Below are 16722 nucleotides of genomic sequence, written 5' to 3'. Positions count from 1 at the left end.
TACACCACACAGAATGCTCTCTCTGGTCCCTCCAGAACAGTGCCATGTTGAAAACCTCACCACACTGTTGTGTCAACCTCATTAAGACTAGAAATCTCAGATTCAACACTTACTTGTAGATAAACTCCTTATCTCAACACGGACATGTTTTTGCAAGTAAGTGTAGATAATGAAGTATGGCCAGTTGTTGTCTGGGAATAATAACCTTAATGGCGCAGGCATTCCGCTAGCGACCCACCTCGATATCATTCAGTGAAATTGCAGAGCGCGAAATTCAAATGACAGAAATAGTAATATTTAACATTCATGAAAATACAAGTGTCATACATCAAAATTAAGCTCAACGTCTTGTTAATCCAGCTGCTGTGTCAGATTTCAAAAAGGCTTTACGGCGAAAGCACACCATGCGATTATCTGAGGACAGCGCTCCGCATAAAATAGCATGAAAAACATTTTCAACCAGGCAGGTGTGCCACAAAAGTCAGAAATAGCGATATAATAAATGCCTTACCTTTGAAGAGCTTCTTCTGTTGGCACTCCCAAAGGTCCCAGCTACATCACAAATGTTCATTTTGTTCGATAAAGTCCTTTTTTAAATCCCCAGAAACTCATTTTATCTGGCGCGCTTCATACAATCATCCACCGGTTTCCCTCCTTCAAAATGCATAAAAAATGAATCTCAAACGTTACCAATAAACTTCTCCAAGTCAAACAACGTTTATAATCAAACCTCAGGTACCCTAATACGTAAATAAACTATAAAATTTAAGACGGAGAATAGAAATTGTCTTTACCGGAGATGAACAACAAAGAACGCGCTCTCATCCACGCATGAAAACACTACAGCCAAAATGGGAGCCACTTTAAAAAAACTACAAATTCTAGCTCATTTTTCCAAAACCAAGCCTGAAACTCTAAAGACTGACATCTAGTGGAAGCCCTAGGATCTGCAATCTAGGAGGATTTAGCCTCATAATTAACATGACAGCCATTGGAAACAGTGTTAGGCTGAAAAATGTTTTTTTGATGGTTTGTCCTCAGGGTTTTGCCTGCCATATCAGTTCTGTTATACTCACATACATAATTTTAACAGTTTTAGAAACTTTAGTGTTTTCTATCCAAGTCTACCAAGTATATGCATATCCTAGCTTCTGGGTAACAGGCAGTTTACTTTGGGCACTCTTTTCATCCGGACCTCTCTAGAGGGTGTGGGACGCTACCGTCCCACCTGGCCAACATCCAGTGATATTGCAGAGTGCCAAATTCAAAAACAGAAATACTCATACAAGTGTTATACATCGGTTTAAAGATTAACTTCTTGTTAATCCAACCGCTGTGTCAGATTTCAAAAAGACTTTACGGCGAAAGCAAACCATGCGATTATCTGAGAATAGCGTCCAGCAGACAAATCATTACAAACCGTAACTAGCCAAGTAGACGACTAACAAAAGTCAGAAATAGCAATAAAATGTGTCACTTTGATCTTCATATGGTTACACTCACAAAATTCCCAGTTACCCAATAAATGTTTTTGTTTGGTCAAGTCCCTCTTTATTTCCAAAAACCTCAGTTTTGTTATCGCGCTTTGTTCATTAAAACACTGTTTCAAACAACATCCGGTGAAATTGCAGAGCGTGAAACTCAACAAAACAGAAATTCTCATAATGAACATAAAATATACAAATGTTATACACCAGTTTAAAGCTTAATTTATTGTTAATCCAACCGCTGTGTCAGATTTTCAAAAAGGCTTTACGGCGAAAGCAAACCTTGCGATTATCTGAGGACAGCGCCCAGCAGACAAAGCATTACAAACAGTTAGCAGCCAAGAAGAGGAATAACAAGTCAGAAATAGTGATTAAAATTGATCAATTACCTTTCATTTTCATATGGTTGCATTCCGAAGACTCCATGTTACACAAATGTTTGTTTTGTTAAAGTCCCTCTTCATATTCAAAACCTCTGTTTTGTTCAGTAATACATTGGAACAAAGCGCGGTCACAACAGACAGACGAAAAATCTTTTTAAAAAAGTACCATAAGAGTTCGTAGTTTGACATGTTTCTAGGTTTATAATCAATCCTCAGGTTGTTTTTGTCATAAATAATCGTTCATATTTCAACCGGACAAAAGGAGAAACAAGAAAGGCGCGCTCCCGGTCACGCGCTGGACTCATGTCTGGAAATTTTGACTGTCCACTCAATGAAGTGCTGTTTCTCCCTCATTTTTCAGAGTAAAAGCCTGAAACAATGCCTAAAGACCAGCCACATGTTGTGGAAGCCATAGAGATTGTGAACTGCGTCATAAGTCTTTGTATGGTGGAAAGGCTTTCAATGGAAAAGAGTCATTTCAAAATAATAGCACTTCCTGGATGGAAGTGTTTTTGCCTGCCATATCAGTCCTGTTATACTCACAGATTATTTTAACAGTTTTGGAAACTGTGGTGGTTTCTCTACAAATCTACCAATTATATGCATATCCTAGCTTCTGGACCTGAGTAGCAGGCAGTTTACTTTGGGCACGCTTTTCATTCAAAATTCCGAATGCTTGTAATGCTTTCGCTGTAAAGCATAATTTCAAAATCTGAGATGACAGGGTGATTAACAAAAGGCTAAGCTGTGTTTCGCTATATTTCACTTGTGATTTGAATATGAATATTTTCTATTAATATTATTTGACTGTTGCGCTTTGCTATTCAGCGTTGCTGATGACAAATATACCGGATCCGGGATGGGTGGTTCTAATTTTATTTATTTTTTATTTCACCTTTATTTAACCAGGTAGGCTAGTTGAGAACAAGTTCTCATTTGCAACTACGACCTGGCCAAGATAAAGCATAGCAGTGTGAGCAGACAACACAGAGTTACACATGGAATAAACAATTAACAAGTCAATAACACAGTAGAAAACAAAGGGGGGAGTCTATATACAATGTGTGCAAAAGGCATGAGGAGGTAGGCGAATCATTACAATTTTGCAGATTAACACTGGAGTGATAAATGATCAGATGGTCATGTACAGGTAGAGATATTGGTGTGCAAAAGAGCAGAAAAGTAAATAAAATAAAAACAGTATGGGGATGAGGTAGGTGAAAATGGGTGGGCTATTTACCAATAGACTATGTACAGCTGCAGCGATTGGTTAGCTGCTCAGATAGCTGATGTTTGAAGTTGGTGAGGGAGGTAAAAGTCACCAACTTCAGCGATTTTTGCAATTCGTTCCAGTCACAGGCAGCAGAGTACTGGAACGAAAGGCGGCCAAATGAGGTGTTGGCTTTAGGGATGATCAGTGAGATACACCTGCTGGAGCGCGTGCTACGGATGGGTGTTGCCATCGTGACCAGTGAACTGAGATAAGGCGGAGCTTTACCTAGCATGGACTTGTAGATGACCTAGAGCCAGTGGGTCTGGCGACGAATATGTAACGAGGGCCAGCCGACTAGAGCATACAGGTCGCAGTGGTGGGTGGTATAAGGTGCTTTAGTGACAAAACGGATGGCACTGTGATAGACTGCATCCAGTTTGCTGAGTAGAGTGTTGGAAGCCATTTTGTAGATGACATCGCCGAAGTCGAGGATCGGTAGGGTAGTCAGTTTTACTAGGGTAAGCTTGGCGGCGTGAGTGAAGGAGGCTTTGTTGCGGAATAGAAAGCCGACTCTTGATTTGATTTTCGATTGGAGATGTTTGATATGAGTCTGGAAGGAGAGTTTGCAGTCTAGCCAGACACCTAGGTACTTATAGATGTCCACATATTCAAGGTCGGAACCATCCAGGGTGGTGATGCTGCCTTGTTCAGGGGCAGAACGACAGATTTTTACTTTGTCAGCTCAGGGATTCAATCTTGCAACCTTATGGTTAATTAGTCCAACGCTCTAACCACCTGCCTCACGAGGAGCCCGCCTGTTACGCGAATGCAGAAAGAAGCCAAGGTAAGTTGCTAGCTAGCATTAAACTTATATCAATCATAATCACTAGTTATAACTACACATGGTTGATAATATGACTTGATTATCTAGCGTGTCCTGCGTTGCATATAATCAATGCGGTGTGCATTCGCGAAAAAGGACTGTCGTTGCTCCAACGTGTACCTAACCATAAACACCAATGCCTTTCTTAAAATCAATACACAGAAGTATATATTTTTAAAACTGCATATTTAGCAAAAAGAAATCCAGGTTAGCAGGCAATATTAACCAGGTGAAATTGTGTCACTTCTCTTTGCGTTCATTGCACGCAGCGTCAGTGTATATGCAACAGTTTGAGCCGCCTGGCTTATTGCGAATTAATTTGCCAGAATTTTACGTAATTATGACATAACATTGAAGGTTGTGCAATGTAACAGGAATATTTCGACTGATGGATGCCACCCGTTTAGATAAAATACGGAACGGTTCCGTATTTCATTGAAAGAATAAACGTTTTGTTTTCGAAATGATAGTTTCCGGATTCGATCATATGAATGACCTAAGGCTCGTATTTCTGTGTGTTATTATGGTATAATTAAGTCTAATTTGATAGAGCAGTCTGACTGAGCAGCAGCAGGCCCGTAATCATTAATTCAAACAGCACTTTCGTGCGTTTTGCCAACAGCTCTTCGCAAGCACAGCGCTGTTTATGACTTCAAGTCTATCAGCCTAATGGCTGGTGTATCCAATGTGAAATGGCTAGCTAGTTAGCTGGGTGTGTGCTTATACTGTTTCAAACGTCACTCTCTTAGATTTGGAGTAGTTATTCCCCTTGCGATGTAAGGGCCGTGGCTTTTGTGGAGCGATGGGTAACGATGCTTCGAGTGTGGCTGTTGTCAATGTGTTCCTGGTTCGATTCCAGGTAGGGGCGAGGAGGGGGACGGAAGCTATACTGTTACACTGGCAATACTATAGTGCCTATAAGAACATCCAATAGTCAAAGGTATATGAAATACAAATGGTATAGAGAAATAGTATAAATACTATACTAACTACAACCTAAAACCTCTTACCTTGGAATATTGAAGTCTCATGTTAAAAGGAACCACCAACTTTCATATGTTCTCATGTTCTGAGCATGTTCTTAAACGTTCATTTTTACATGGCACACATTTTTACATGGCACATATTACTTCTCCAACACTTTGTTTTTGCATTATTTAAACCAAATTGAACATGTTTCATTATTTATTTGAGGCTAAATTGATTTTATTGATGTATTATATTAACTTAAAGTAAGTATTCATTCAGTATTGTTGTAATTGTCATTATTACAAATACATTTTAAAAATCGTCCGATTAATCGGTATTGTCTTTTTTTTGTCCTCCAGTAATCGGTATCGGTGTTGAAAAATCATAATTGGTCGACCTCTAGAAGGTACCACATTCATCTGTACAAACAATAATACGCAAGTATCAACACCATGGGACCACGCAGCCGTCATACCGCTTAGGAAGGAGACGCGTTCTGTCTTCTAGAGATGAACGTACTTTGGTGCAAATCAATACCAGAACAATAGCAAAGGACCTTGTGAAGATGCTGGAGGATTTTTTTTAAAACCGGTTTTCTATATCCACAATAAAACAAGTAATAACCTGAATAGCCGCTCAACAAGGAAGAAGCCACTTCTCCAAAACCGCCATAAAAAAGCCAGACTATGGTTTGCAACTGCACATGGGGACAAAGATTGTATTTTTTGGAGAAATGTCCTCTAGTCAGATGAAACAAAAATATAACCTTTTGGCCATAATGACCATTGTTATGTTTGGAGGAAAAAGAGGAAAGCTTGCAAGCCGAAAAACACCATCCCAACCGTGAAGCAAGGGGGTGGCAGCATCATGTTGTGGGGGTGCTTTGCTGCAGGAGGGACTCGTGCACTTCACAAACTAGATGGCATCATGAGGCAGAAAATGATGTGGATATATTGAAGCAACATCTCAAGACATCAGTTAAAGCTTGGTTGCAAATGGGTCTTCCAAATGGGCAATGACCCCAAGCTAACATCCAAAGTTGTGGCAAAATGGCTTAAGGACAACAAAGTCAAGGTATTGGAGTGGCCATCACAAAGCCCTGACCTCAATCCCATAGAAGATTTGTGGGCAGAACTGAAAAAGCATGTGCAAGCAAGGAGGTCTACAGACCTGACTCAGTTACACCAGCTCTGTCGGGTGAATTTTGGCCCATACCTCCTAACTTATTGTGGGAAGCTTGTGGAAGGCTACCCAAACATTTGACCCAAGTTAAACAATTTAAGGCAATGCCACCAAATACTAATTGAGTGTATGTAAACTTCTGACCCACTGGGAATGTGAATAAAGAAATAAAAAGCTGAAATAAATCATTCTCTCTACTATTATTCTGACATTTCACATTCTTAAAATAAAGTGGTGATCCTAACTGACCTATTATGGGGAGTTTTTACTAGGATTAAATGTCAGGAATTGTGAAAAACCGAGTTTAAATGTATTTGGCTAAGGTGTATGTAAACTTCCAACATCAACGGTAGATCTCTTTTGTGCCACAGCTCCACCAGAGTGAAATAGGTTATTCGATAACATTTGGCTCCATCAAATATATTTAGTCAATGTCTTGTTTCCTCTCGTCTCTCCCATAGCTTTTTTTTGTGTGTCTTGTGGGGTGCTGTGATCCAGGAAAAAACTGACTGGGATAGTTTCTCAGGAACAATGATCCTCCCCCTGCAGTAATGCTGTTGAACGTTGATTATACAGGAAGAAGATCCGAAATAGAGGTCCTTTATAAAATCTGTGTAATATATTTGCCTGATTCCATTTAGTTTTTCCCGAATTCCATTTTCTCTTTAGTTTTTCCAGATTTCTGTTTTTCAAAAATTAAAGTTTTCATTCTCAATCACAGGGGTGGCAGGGTAGCCTAGTGGTTAGTGTTGGACTAGCAAGTTCAAACCCCCGGGCTGACAAGGTACAAATCTGTCGTTCTGCCCCTGAACAGGCGGTTAACCCACTGTTCCTAAGCCGTCATTTAAAATAAGAATTTGTTCTTAACTGACTTGCCTGGTTAAATAAAGGTAAAAAACAAATATATATAACACAGGAAAAACAACGAAATTGGATGTTCTATATAAGTCCAAAACGATGCTTAAGCCACTTTTGACCCAGCACCACACCAGAGTCACCTTATGAAGGTCCTGTTGAGCAGCTGATTTTTGACAATGTGGTGTGTTCGTACAGGGCTGGAGCAAAAGCCTGCACGCCCTGGTCGAAGTATTTTGTGTTTATCTTCATGTATTGGGTCAGGCCAGGGTGTGGCATGGGGTTTTTGTATTGTGGTGTGTTTTGTTTTGGTGTTGGTATTGGGATTGTAGCTTAGTGGGGTATCTAGCAAAGTCTATGGCTGTCTGGAGTGGTTCTCAATCAGGGGCAGGTGTTTATCGTTGTCTCTGATTGGGAACCATATTTAGGCAGCCATATTCTTTGAGTTTGTCGTGGGTGATTGTCCTATGTGTCCTCTGTGTTAGTTTGCACCAGTTTAGGCTGTTTCGGTTTTCACATTACGTTTATTGTTTTTGTAAAGTTTGTGTTTATTATTAAATAAACATGGATTGCAATAGCCACGCTGCATTTTGGTCCGATCCTTGCTACACCTCCTCGTCCGAGGAGGAGATAGAAGAAAGCCGTTACTCTCCTGGACTCTCCTGGCGGATGGTTGGCCACCCTGCAACATTCGTTACAACCAAGGACTTTTTATGTCTTCATAAAATAATTCCCTCATTCAATGACCCAGGGATCATATGGCTAAGGTTGGCGAGGTAGGTAACTAAGATGTTTAAGGTTGAAATGTTCAGGGGAGATCTTGACAGCGTTGGAGTGACTTGTCAATTAAGCTAAGAATATTTTTGAACTTGGTCAGAATTAAATTGTCAGTATTGAATAGAGGAGTCCCAGCCAATTTTGACCGCTTGAGACACTTTTACAACCAGCACATGCACCATTGGTATCAACTGCGCACAATTGGTATCAACTGCACACCCACAACTGCATGTCAGCAGTTAATATGATGGTGGTTATATTTTCACAACAAATGGCCACTGGATTGATGTAAATAATCATATTATTCTGCCAGGTAGGCATGGGCTACTTTGTAGTTAACATTTTAATTAAGAAGGTTTTTGGGAAAGCCTTTCCATCTCCACCAGAAGGAGGTTATCATTAGCATCATCGCTAACGGCTACACAAAGTGTAGACATACGCGCGCACCACACACACAGAGGGGTATTCCTGTGCCGTTTCAGAAGGTTGAAGGAAAATACAAATCGTCAATGTATTTTGTTCATGTCATATGACAACTTGGGCAAATGAATGCCTTTTTCTAATAAGTTCAATACATTTAATGTTTAATTCCATTTTAAATGCCATCTGAGTTTTGTGATTCCATCTGCGTTTTACCGCAACACAGATTTTATTGGGCCCTAAGAATATCACCCCATCCGATTGGGCAAGACCCTCCCCAACCCTACGCTCTCTGTCTGGCTGTCTAAGCTGGGCCTCTCCTGGGATCTGCTGGATCTTGTCCTTGTGGTGGATGATGCCAATCATACCACACCCTTCTGCTGCGTCACACAGCCTAGCACAACGCAACTGTAGACTACTGCCAGGCCCAGACACATACTTCAGTTTCTACAAAGTGACTGGACCAATGAGCGTCACACATTACATAATAGGGGTACTCTTCAAGTTTTTGCATTGAACAAAACAAGAGCAGGCACATGCCAAATGTTTTGACTTGCTTAATAATTTTCCACTTTTCATTGTTTTGATTTGGACATAAACAACACTAACTTAACGTTGTGCAAGATTTCATTTAGTCTGTTGCGTTCTGATTTTGTTTACTATGGATCAGACTCAAACATCAATAGGAACGTCAGTCTGGGTATGGAACCATTTTCAGCCTCACTCAACTATCAAGTGCATCCAAAATGTTTAAAGGAAAGGTGAGGCATAGCAGAAGGCCTTCCTGTAGTCAAGTGTTTCCAAACTCCAGTCATCTGGTACCCCCAACGGCGCACACTTTTTTGTTGTTGTAGCCCCTGCCAAATTAACCTGATACAACTCATTCATCAGGTGGGCTTGTCCAGGGCTACAACAGAAATGTGTACTTTTGTGGGTACACAAGGACTGAAGTTGGGTAAACACTGCTCTAGTCCACTACAGAGAATTATGTAGACCACCACTTACTGTGTTGTGAGCAAGCCTGGGAGGATGCACTTACTCCACATTAACCAATTAAAGGGCTGTGGTGGGCAGGCGGAGGGCTAGAGGCCCATTATTAAAATGTCTGATATACAGGGCATTGCCCAGTCTGTAATTTGTGCATGCTTAGTGGAGCATGGCTAGATGAACGATACATGGCGTTTCCCAGCACCCTGGCATCTCATTATTTGCTCACTGACATTTATGGGACCAGGATTTAGATGGGCAGGGGGGTTGAGGAGTCCTGCCAGTAAGGTCTATTAGCGCCGTTAAGGTGCTGCCCAGACCGTAAGGGCTTTGGTGTCCTCTTCCATTATGGTTTGCACAACCACTACCACAACTATAGCTACTCAGAGCTGTCTGGATCAAGCTTCAGCTGTTCATCCTTATCTGCCTGATTTGGGGAAAGTTGTTAATCAATTATGTCAATCTTGAGTGTGTTTTTCCTGAATGCGTAGGCCAAATTAAATAGTTGGGTGATCGGTGTTTAAGGAAAGTTTCATCATTAGCCAGGGCTCAACATTGACGCTTGCCTGGGGCAAGTGTTTTTGTTTTGGGGGACGAATAGATTATCGATTTAAGTTGTCCGAATGGACAAGTAAAGAAGAAAAACACGCTTACTACTGAGTTCCAAACTGCCTCTGGAAGCGATGTCGGAACAATAACTTTTAGTCTGGAGCTTTATGAAATGGTTTTAAATGGCCGAACAGCCGCACGCATACAAGCCTTAGTTCACCATGCGCAATGCCAAGCGTCGGCTGGAGTGGTGTAAAGCTTTGCCGCTATTGTACTCTGGAGCAGTGGAAACGCATTCTCTGGAATCACGCTCCACCATCTGGCAGTCAGAATGATGACGCTTTCTCCTGGCATCAGCCAAACCCAGATAACTGCCCGACTATGTAGTGCAAACTGTAAAGTTTGGTGGAGGAGGATTAATGCTCTGGGGCTGTTTTTCATGGTTCGGGCTTGGCCCTTTGTGGCTGAATGGAATCAAGTCTCCACAGCAATGTTCCTACATCTAGTGGAAAGCCATCCCAAAAGAGTGGAGGCTGTTATAGCTGTAAAGGAGGGACCAACTCTATATTAATGCCCATGATTTTGAAATTAGATGTTCAACGAGCAGGTGTCCACATACTTTTAGTAATGTGGTATTTTGAATTGGCTATCTCTCAAGTTAACCATTTTGCTATTATTAGCATGTACGATGTCCCAAAATAACTTTCCACCGTCACTCGTGTATAAACGCAAATGACCAACACACCGTAGTTGATATGGGTGCAGAGTTGATGAAACCAATGGAGCATACTCCAGTTGTAAAACCATCTCTCAAGTGCTCAAAATTGGCTAGAATTCTGGTCATGTAATTCTGACAAACTAAAAAAATGTTCTTAGAATAGCCTAATTGACAAGTAACTCCGTTGTCAAGCTGTCCCCTGAACACTGAATATTTTGTCTTGCAAATAAATGAACATGTTGGTCCATGGTTCATTTAATGAGGTAATTATTTGGTTGTGATTAATGTTGCAGGACAGCCAACCTTCCTCCCAGAGAGTCCAGGAGAGCTACTGGGTGTGCAGGGTTTTGCTCCAGCCCTACTCAAACACACACCATTGTAGGAGAAAAAATCAGCTGCTCAATAGGACCTTGATAAGCTGACTGTGTTTGAGCAGGGTTGGATAAACAGCCTGCACACCCAGTAACTTTCCAGATGGAGGGTTGACAGACCACGTGTTTATATTGTAGCCTATCAGTGCAGTATTTTACTTTGTGGAGTGTTAAGTGCCTTAGTCAAGGCCACAATGGCAGGAGATATAATGCATGGGTTCAGAGACCAGCAGCCTTCCATTGTCAATACCAGGTTATTTTGCAAAGTGGTTCCTTGCATCAGAACACAATTTTCAGCTACCTTTTTTTGGCCTATGTTGTAAGACAATTTTGTATTTTTGAGCTTTCAGACAAGTGAAAAATCAGCCTTACTTGATGTCAAGCCCTGATAGAATTGTCTCTCGCTTTGTTCTATACTTTAATGTCGCCCCATGTGTTATTTTGGCAGTGCTGTTGAACAATGTGACTCAACTAGAGATCGACCGATTATGATTTTTCAATGCCGATACCGATTATTGGAGGACCAAAAAAGGCCAATGCCGATTAATTGGGCAAATTTTTAACATGTATTTGTAATAATGACAATTACAACAATAGTAAATGAATACTTATTTTAACTTAATATAATACATCAATAAAATCAATTTAATTTCATTGTTCAATTTGGTTGAAATAATGCGAAAACAAAGTGTTGGAGAAGAAAGTAAAAGTGCAATATGTGCCATGTAAGAAAGCTAACGTTTAAGTTCCTTGCTCAGAACATGAGAATATATGAAAGCTGGTGGTTCCTTTTAACATGAGTCTTCAATATTCCCAGGTAAGAAGTTTTAGGTTGTAGTTATTATAGGACTATTTATCTCTCTATTTGTATTTCATATACCTTTGACTATTGAATGTTCTTATTAGAGGTCGAACGATTATGATTTTTCAACACACCGATACCGATTTATTGGAGGACCAAAAACGCCGATACCGATTTAAATCGTCCGATTTTAAAAATACTAGTAATAAAAAAATATATGTATTTTTTACAATTACAACAATACTGAATTAACACTTATTTTAACTTAATATAAAACATCATTAAAATCAATTTAGCCTCATATAAATAATGAAAACATGTTCAATTTGGTTTAAATAATGCAAAAACAAATTGTTGGAGAAGAAAGTAATATGTGCCATGTAAAAAAGCTAACGTTTAAGTTTCTTGCTCAGAGCATGAGAACATATGAAAGCTGGTGGTTCCTTTTAACATGAGTCTTCAATATTCCAAGGTAAGAGGTTTTAGGGTTGTAGTTAATATAGTAATTATACTATTTCTCTATATAATTTGTATTTCATATACCTTTACCTATTGGATGTTCTTATAGGCACTATAGTATTCTGCAGTTTAATTTATTAATATGTCATACCAGGAGTTTTACCTGGTTAGGCTGTCCAGGGAACACCCCCACTAATTTTTTGTTTGAACAACTATCTCAGCATTTTGACATGCATAGTTTGACTGATACATCTAGAAATGTATTTTCATATCTAAAAAATTGAGATGGTAGCCCTATTGACTTTTTTTAATGAAAAAATAATACTGTGACTGGAATGGGCTTCCATAGTTAGGCTCAGTGCAGGCGGCAGCTTATGTCACAATTTCAGAATGTAACTGCAATTTCAGGTCAACAGCCTAATTCGATTAAAAACAAGTCTCAAATCTAAAGAAAATATCTAAGTTTTAGCTGTTTTCAAAAACATTGCTTTACTATTACCATTTATGCTGTAGGCGTTTTGTGCTCAACGAGACGAGCGCTACCTCAGACACTCACCCGAGTCGTGATAGTTTAGAAAGTTTACACAACAGTATGGTCTCGAGAATTGATATCTCTTGAGAACCTCTCGAACCTATCCCTTTGCTATCGTCAATGTGAAAACGGACTAATGCTCACTTTGCCTGGAGAGGTAACAAATTAAGGATGATGGTCCACTTTTCCTAATCGAACAAACTGCTCGAGATGGACTCCCCACACTTGTGATGTGAATGGTGACATTGTGTGTCTCCTCATTAACAACAACAACAAATGGCTGCTGCCAACTCTGCCACAGCCTCTTCACTAGACTCCTTCATGGGGATCTCTGTCTGTACCACTGCCCTCTACAGATTTGAGTTGAAGTGGCAATGTCCACTGCAGTCCATGGCTGTTCAGCTAAAGGTCCGTCAGCCAGTTCTGACCCGCTGTCCTCTGGCGAAAGACCTGTCTGTGTGTTCATCCCTCATTAATTTGTGTTGTGTACCTCTCATCAGTGACATTGTCTCAACCTATTGTTTACATTTCGTCTGCCTCTATCTGAACGCTGTCATCATTCAGGAGTTATTTATGGCCGTCATGTTGCTTTGTTTTGCAATGGGGCAATAAATATTCCCAGGCCAGCGGCCGGTCGTGCTGCATAATATTGCATGTGGTTTAGGTGCTGTCAGTCGTGTCTCGTAATAGGCTAATTATATTACACTGACTGAGGCCTGGTCATGTTTTGTATTAGGTTAGGTAGTGTGACAGGGCACAGTGAAAGGATTCACATGTGGTCCTGTACAGGGATTGGGAGGGTGCAGAGGTAGCTGGTTCAGCTGCCACATGCCTGGACAGATCATACTAACAGCTGCGGGAGCGGCTGGTGCGGGATAGGGTGACCAGGGGGAGTCAGTCTTTCTCAATATGCCCATTGAGCTGAAGCAGGGCTGGATGGGCACCACTGTCTCAGCTGTCTGGGGCTGTCATGGCCAATTCCCAGAGTCCCTGCCCCCAGTCCTCAGCCGTTCTACGCACCAAAGGCACACACCCATACTGGCACTCTGACAGGCACACGATGTACCTCATGCAAGACATGCCAACTGGTGTGGATCAATCTGAAGATGTCTACAGCTTCACTGAGGAATAGTCAATAGTTGTAAAATGAGACCTGAGGCGTATGACTTGCCAAACAGTGGTTGTTGTTGGTGATTCATATTTCAGATCAGCTATTTATTTTCTATCATTCTAGTGTTGAATGAGTTTATTCAATGATTTGTGAATAAGAGTTTAGATCAATTAATCTTATCCTTAGTTGATATAGAAAATTGATTGAAATTGAATTAATACAGACATTTGGCCATCATCTGACTGCAACTATTTAACACTTCATGAGTTGAATTTCAAATGATCTCCAGCTCTCAGTAGAAAAGCGGATTGAAGCTGACTAAAAGTTTTGCGGCCTGTACTGTGCACTCTGTAGTGTATGATAGAAGTGTGATGTGCTGCAGCAGTGTTGTTCTGACATGAGGCCATCGAGGCCTTGTAGGAGTTGCAGTGCCCTCTTGCCCTCCCTCCATCCCCCCTCATCCTCAGTCTGTTCAGCTTCTCCCTGGAGGCTATGAGTGGGTCTCAGCACGTGCCACAGGGGCCCTCTCCCATAGGACCACGAGAACGGCCATCTGCTGTGGACCTAATGACTGCCCCTACCCCACGCTTTGTTCTGTTCCTAAAGAGACCTCCACCACAACTCACTTCCCCAGTGAGCTCAGCTTTCCTCTGTCTGACAAACACAGCAAGCCCCTCTCTGTGGGATTTTGCCACGGAGAACCATGATCATGGATTTACTTCCTTGTACCAGCCCTGGAAAGTTTGACTTCTGAAAGCCACATCAAAAGCTGAGAGTGGAAGCCTCTGGGTTGAAAAGCAAACCCAGCCCAGCGGAAACCTATTAGTAGTGCTTCAGACACCCTAATTCACTCAGGGTGAATAAATCAAATGTGTGGGGGGTCTCAGTGACTCCCTCACTCACTCACTGCCTCTGTGGAGAAGTTATACAGAGAGGGAACTGGTCAGACGTCTGTGTTGTACTGGGAACGAAGTGGAAGATGTACTGGGAGCTGTGGCTGAGCCAGTTGACGGCGACCGACCTGCAGCATATGCTGGTGGGGAACAAAGGTGGGAGGACATGACGCCTAGATGGGGCAGGGTCACACTTGACATTGTGGTCACTTTAGTCCTCAGGAGATGTCTTGACGGATTTAATATACTGCTTCCATGTGGTGTACTGTGTATGGACAGAGTTTGCTTGCCGAATATTTTGAATGGAGCACTGCATACTTGAGTAGTTCTATTGTTTTAGAATGGTGCTCTGTGTGCTTCCTGTTTTACTCCCTATTTCACACATTCCACTCATTAGGTTGGATTTGGAGATATGGGCCATTTTTCAACTATTTGGTTCAGATGCATGACTTCATAGTTGTTGAGGCCAAGCTGGAATTCAACTCTGTCTTGCACAGTGTGTACCCTGACTTATCAGACCCTATTGTTTTTTATGTCTGTGTAGAACGTCATGGTTAAAAGGAAGTGTAATAGGAAGTAATGATGCCCTTCAGTAAATTATTTACTGGTAACCATTAGCTACTGACCACCAGACTCCCACTGATGGTTCTAGTCACTTATTGTACATGTATAACTTGGGTGTAGCCAGCCAGTCATTCTTTTGTTTTATAGGCTCCATGAATTAGTTCAATTTTCACCATACATGAAAAAGTAATCTTCCGGCAAGTAGATTGCTCTCTCCATGCCCACTTTCAACTTTCTTTCATCTTCTCCCCTCTCCTCCACTGCCTTTATTTCACTCTTATCCCTCTCTCCCTGGCAGTCGGTAAGCCCCATTCAGCAGCTGCCCAGACATGTTGTGGAGGTTGTTGGCAGCTGTTGAGGAGCCCTGTGAGCGAGTGAGGCTCAGGCATGTTGTGTGGGTGGAGGCCTGCAGTATCTTTCCGACCACGCCGACAGACAGCCCCTCCCCGCAGCTCCTACGCTCTTTATATACAGGCAGGGGGAAAAAAGCCAAGTAGAAAGTTCATGTTGGACCTAGTCCTCACATCTCAGATTAGTGTGTGTGGAAAGTGAAGTGAGCAGAGTGGACAGGCAGAGTATGTATTTGAGGACCCTTCAACCCAGCAGCAGTTTTGAGGAAGAGTGGGTTAGGCTGACAGGCCGGCCCTATACTGGGGCAAAGGATGTGGACGGGCCTAGACTCTCAGGTAGCTACTCTTTCAACCGGGCTCTTTCTGTCTGTCTATTTAGGTAGACTCATGCTGCCTGTTCACTGGACAGTTACTGATATTATGTTGGCTCTGGTAAATGGCTATTTCAAATATGATTTGAGCCGATTGTTAAAGGAACAGAAGAACAGACTGTGGCAAAACATAAGTGGGCGATAGGAAAGGGATGCTGATTTTGGGGTCTCTAAAAGGCAGACTGCATTTGTTATGTAAATTTGTGTACATATGTATGTTTTGTTACGCATATCTGTGGATATGTTTCATGTTTTTAGGCAGCTTGACCTCTCTGATCCACTCACGAACCTCTTTCTTTATCCATCTCTCCCTGTCCTCTCCCTCTCTCCAGAGGCCCTCCACCGGCCCTTCAGCCTGGACTCGGCAGCATTGACAGAGGCGGTACGCTGGAGCTCCAAGGAGAACCTGCTGGGTGCTGCCGAGAGCGATCCCAACCTCTTTGTTGCACTTTATGACTTTGTTGCCAGTGGCGACAACACGCTGAGCATCACGAAAGGTATGTACTCTGAAAGAGCTTTTTTTTATCAATAGGCTTTCCAAACAGATCATCACAAACCACTCCTTTATCTAAAGATGACTCGCTCCCAGAGATATGGGGCAGTTCTTACTGAAGAGATTTCCTCAGTGTGGTACCATTTTACCATTCAGTGAACTATTTTATTAGTTTATTCCAATTCCTTTGTTCTACTTTCTCGTATTTGATCCGTGTCCCTGCTGATCATACTGGGTAACAAGCTTAAAATATGTGGGTGAGAGTGGGACTTCTTAAATGAACTAATATAAAAGCGCTATCTTAAGTCGATGCCTGCCTGCCTCAAGTCACCCCAAGGCTGCTGCCTAAGATG

General features: G+C 41.7%; 1 protein-coding gene across 3 annotated transcripts in view; it reads left to right on the top strand.

Moving 5' to 3' along the window:
* LOC112248210 (tyrosine-protein kinase ABL2) overlaps nt 1-16722 on the top strand; it is a 41403-nt gene that overhangs the window by 13592 nt on the left and 11089 nt on the right. The window contains exons 1-2 of one of the 3 annotated variants that reach the window (XM_024417073.2): nt 14278-14747; nt 16209-16373. In XM_024417073.2, the coding sequence (XP_024272841.1) occupies nt 14678-14747; nt 16209-16373 (235 nt within the window). In that variant the 5' untranslated portion in view covers nt 14278-14677. Of the gene's footprint in view, nt 1-14277; nt 14748-15624; nt 15842-16208; nt 16374-16722 lie in introns of those variants that run through there. The other 2 variants (XM_024417065.2, XM_024417057.2) reach the window with 2 other exon arrangements.

Source organism: Oncorhynchus tshawytscha, linkage group LG01 (assembly GCF_018296145.1).
Source record: "Oncorhynchus tshawytscha isolate Ot180627B linkage group LG01, Otsh_v2.0, whole genome shotgun sequence".
Classification (NCBI taxonomy): Eukaryota; Metazoa; Chordata; class Actinopteri; order Salmoniformes; family Salmonidae; genus Oncorhynchus; species Oncorhynchus tshawytscha.
This window is presented reverse-complemented; position numbering and strand designations above follow the sequence as displayed.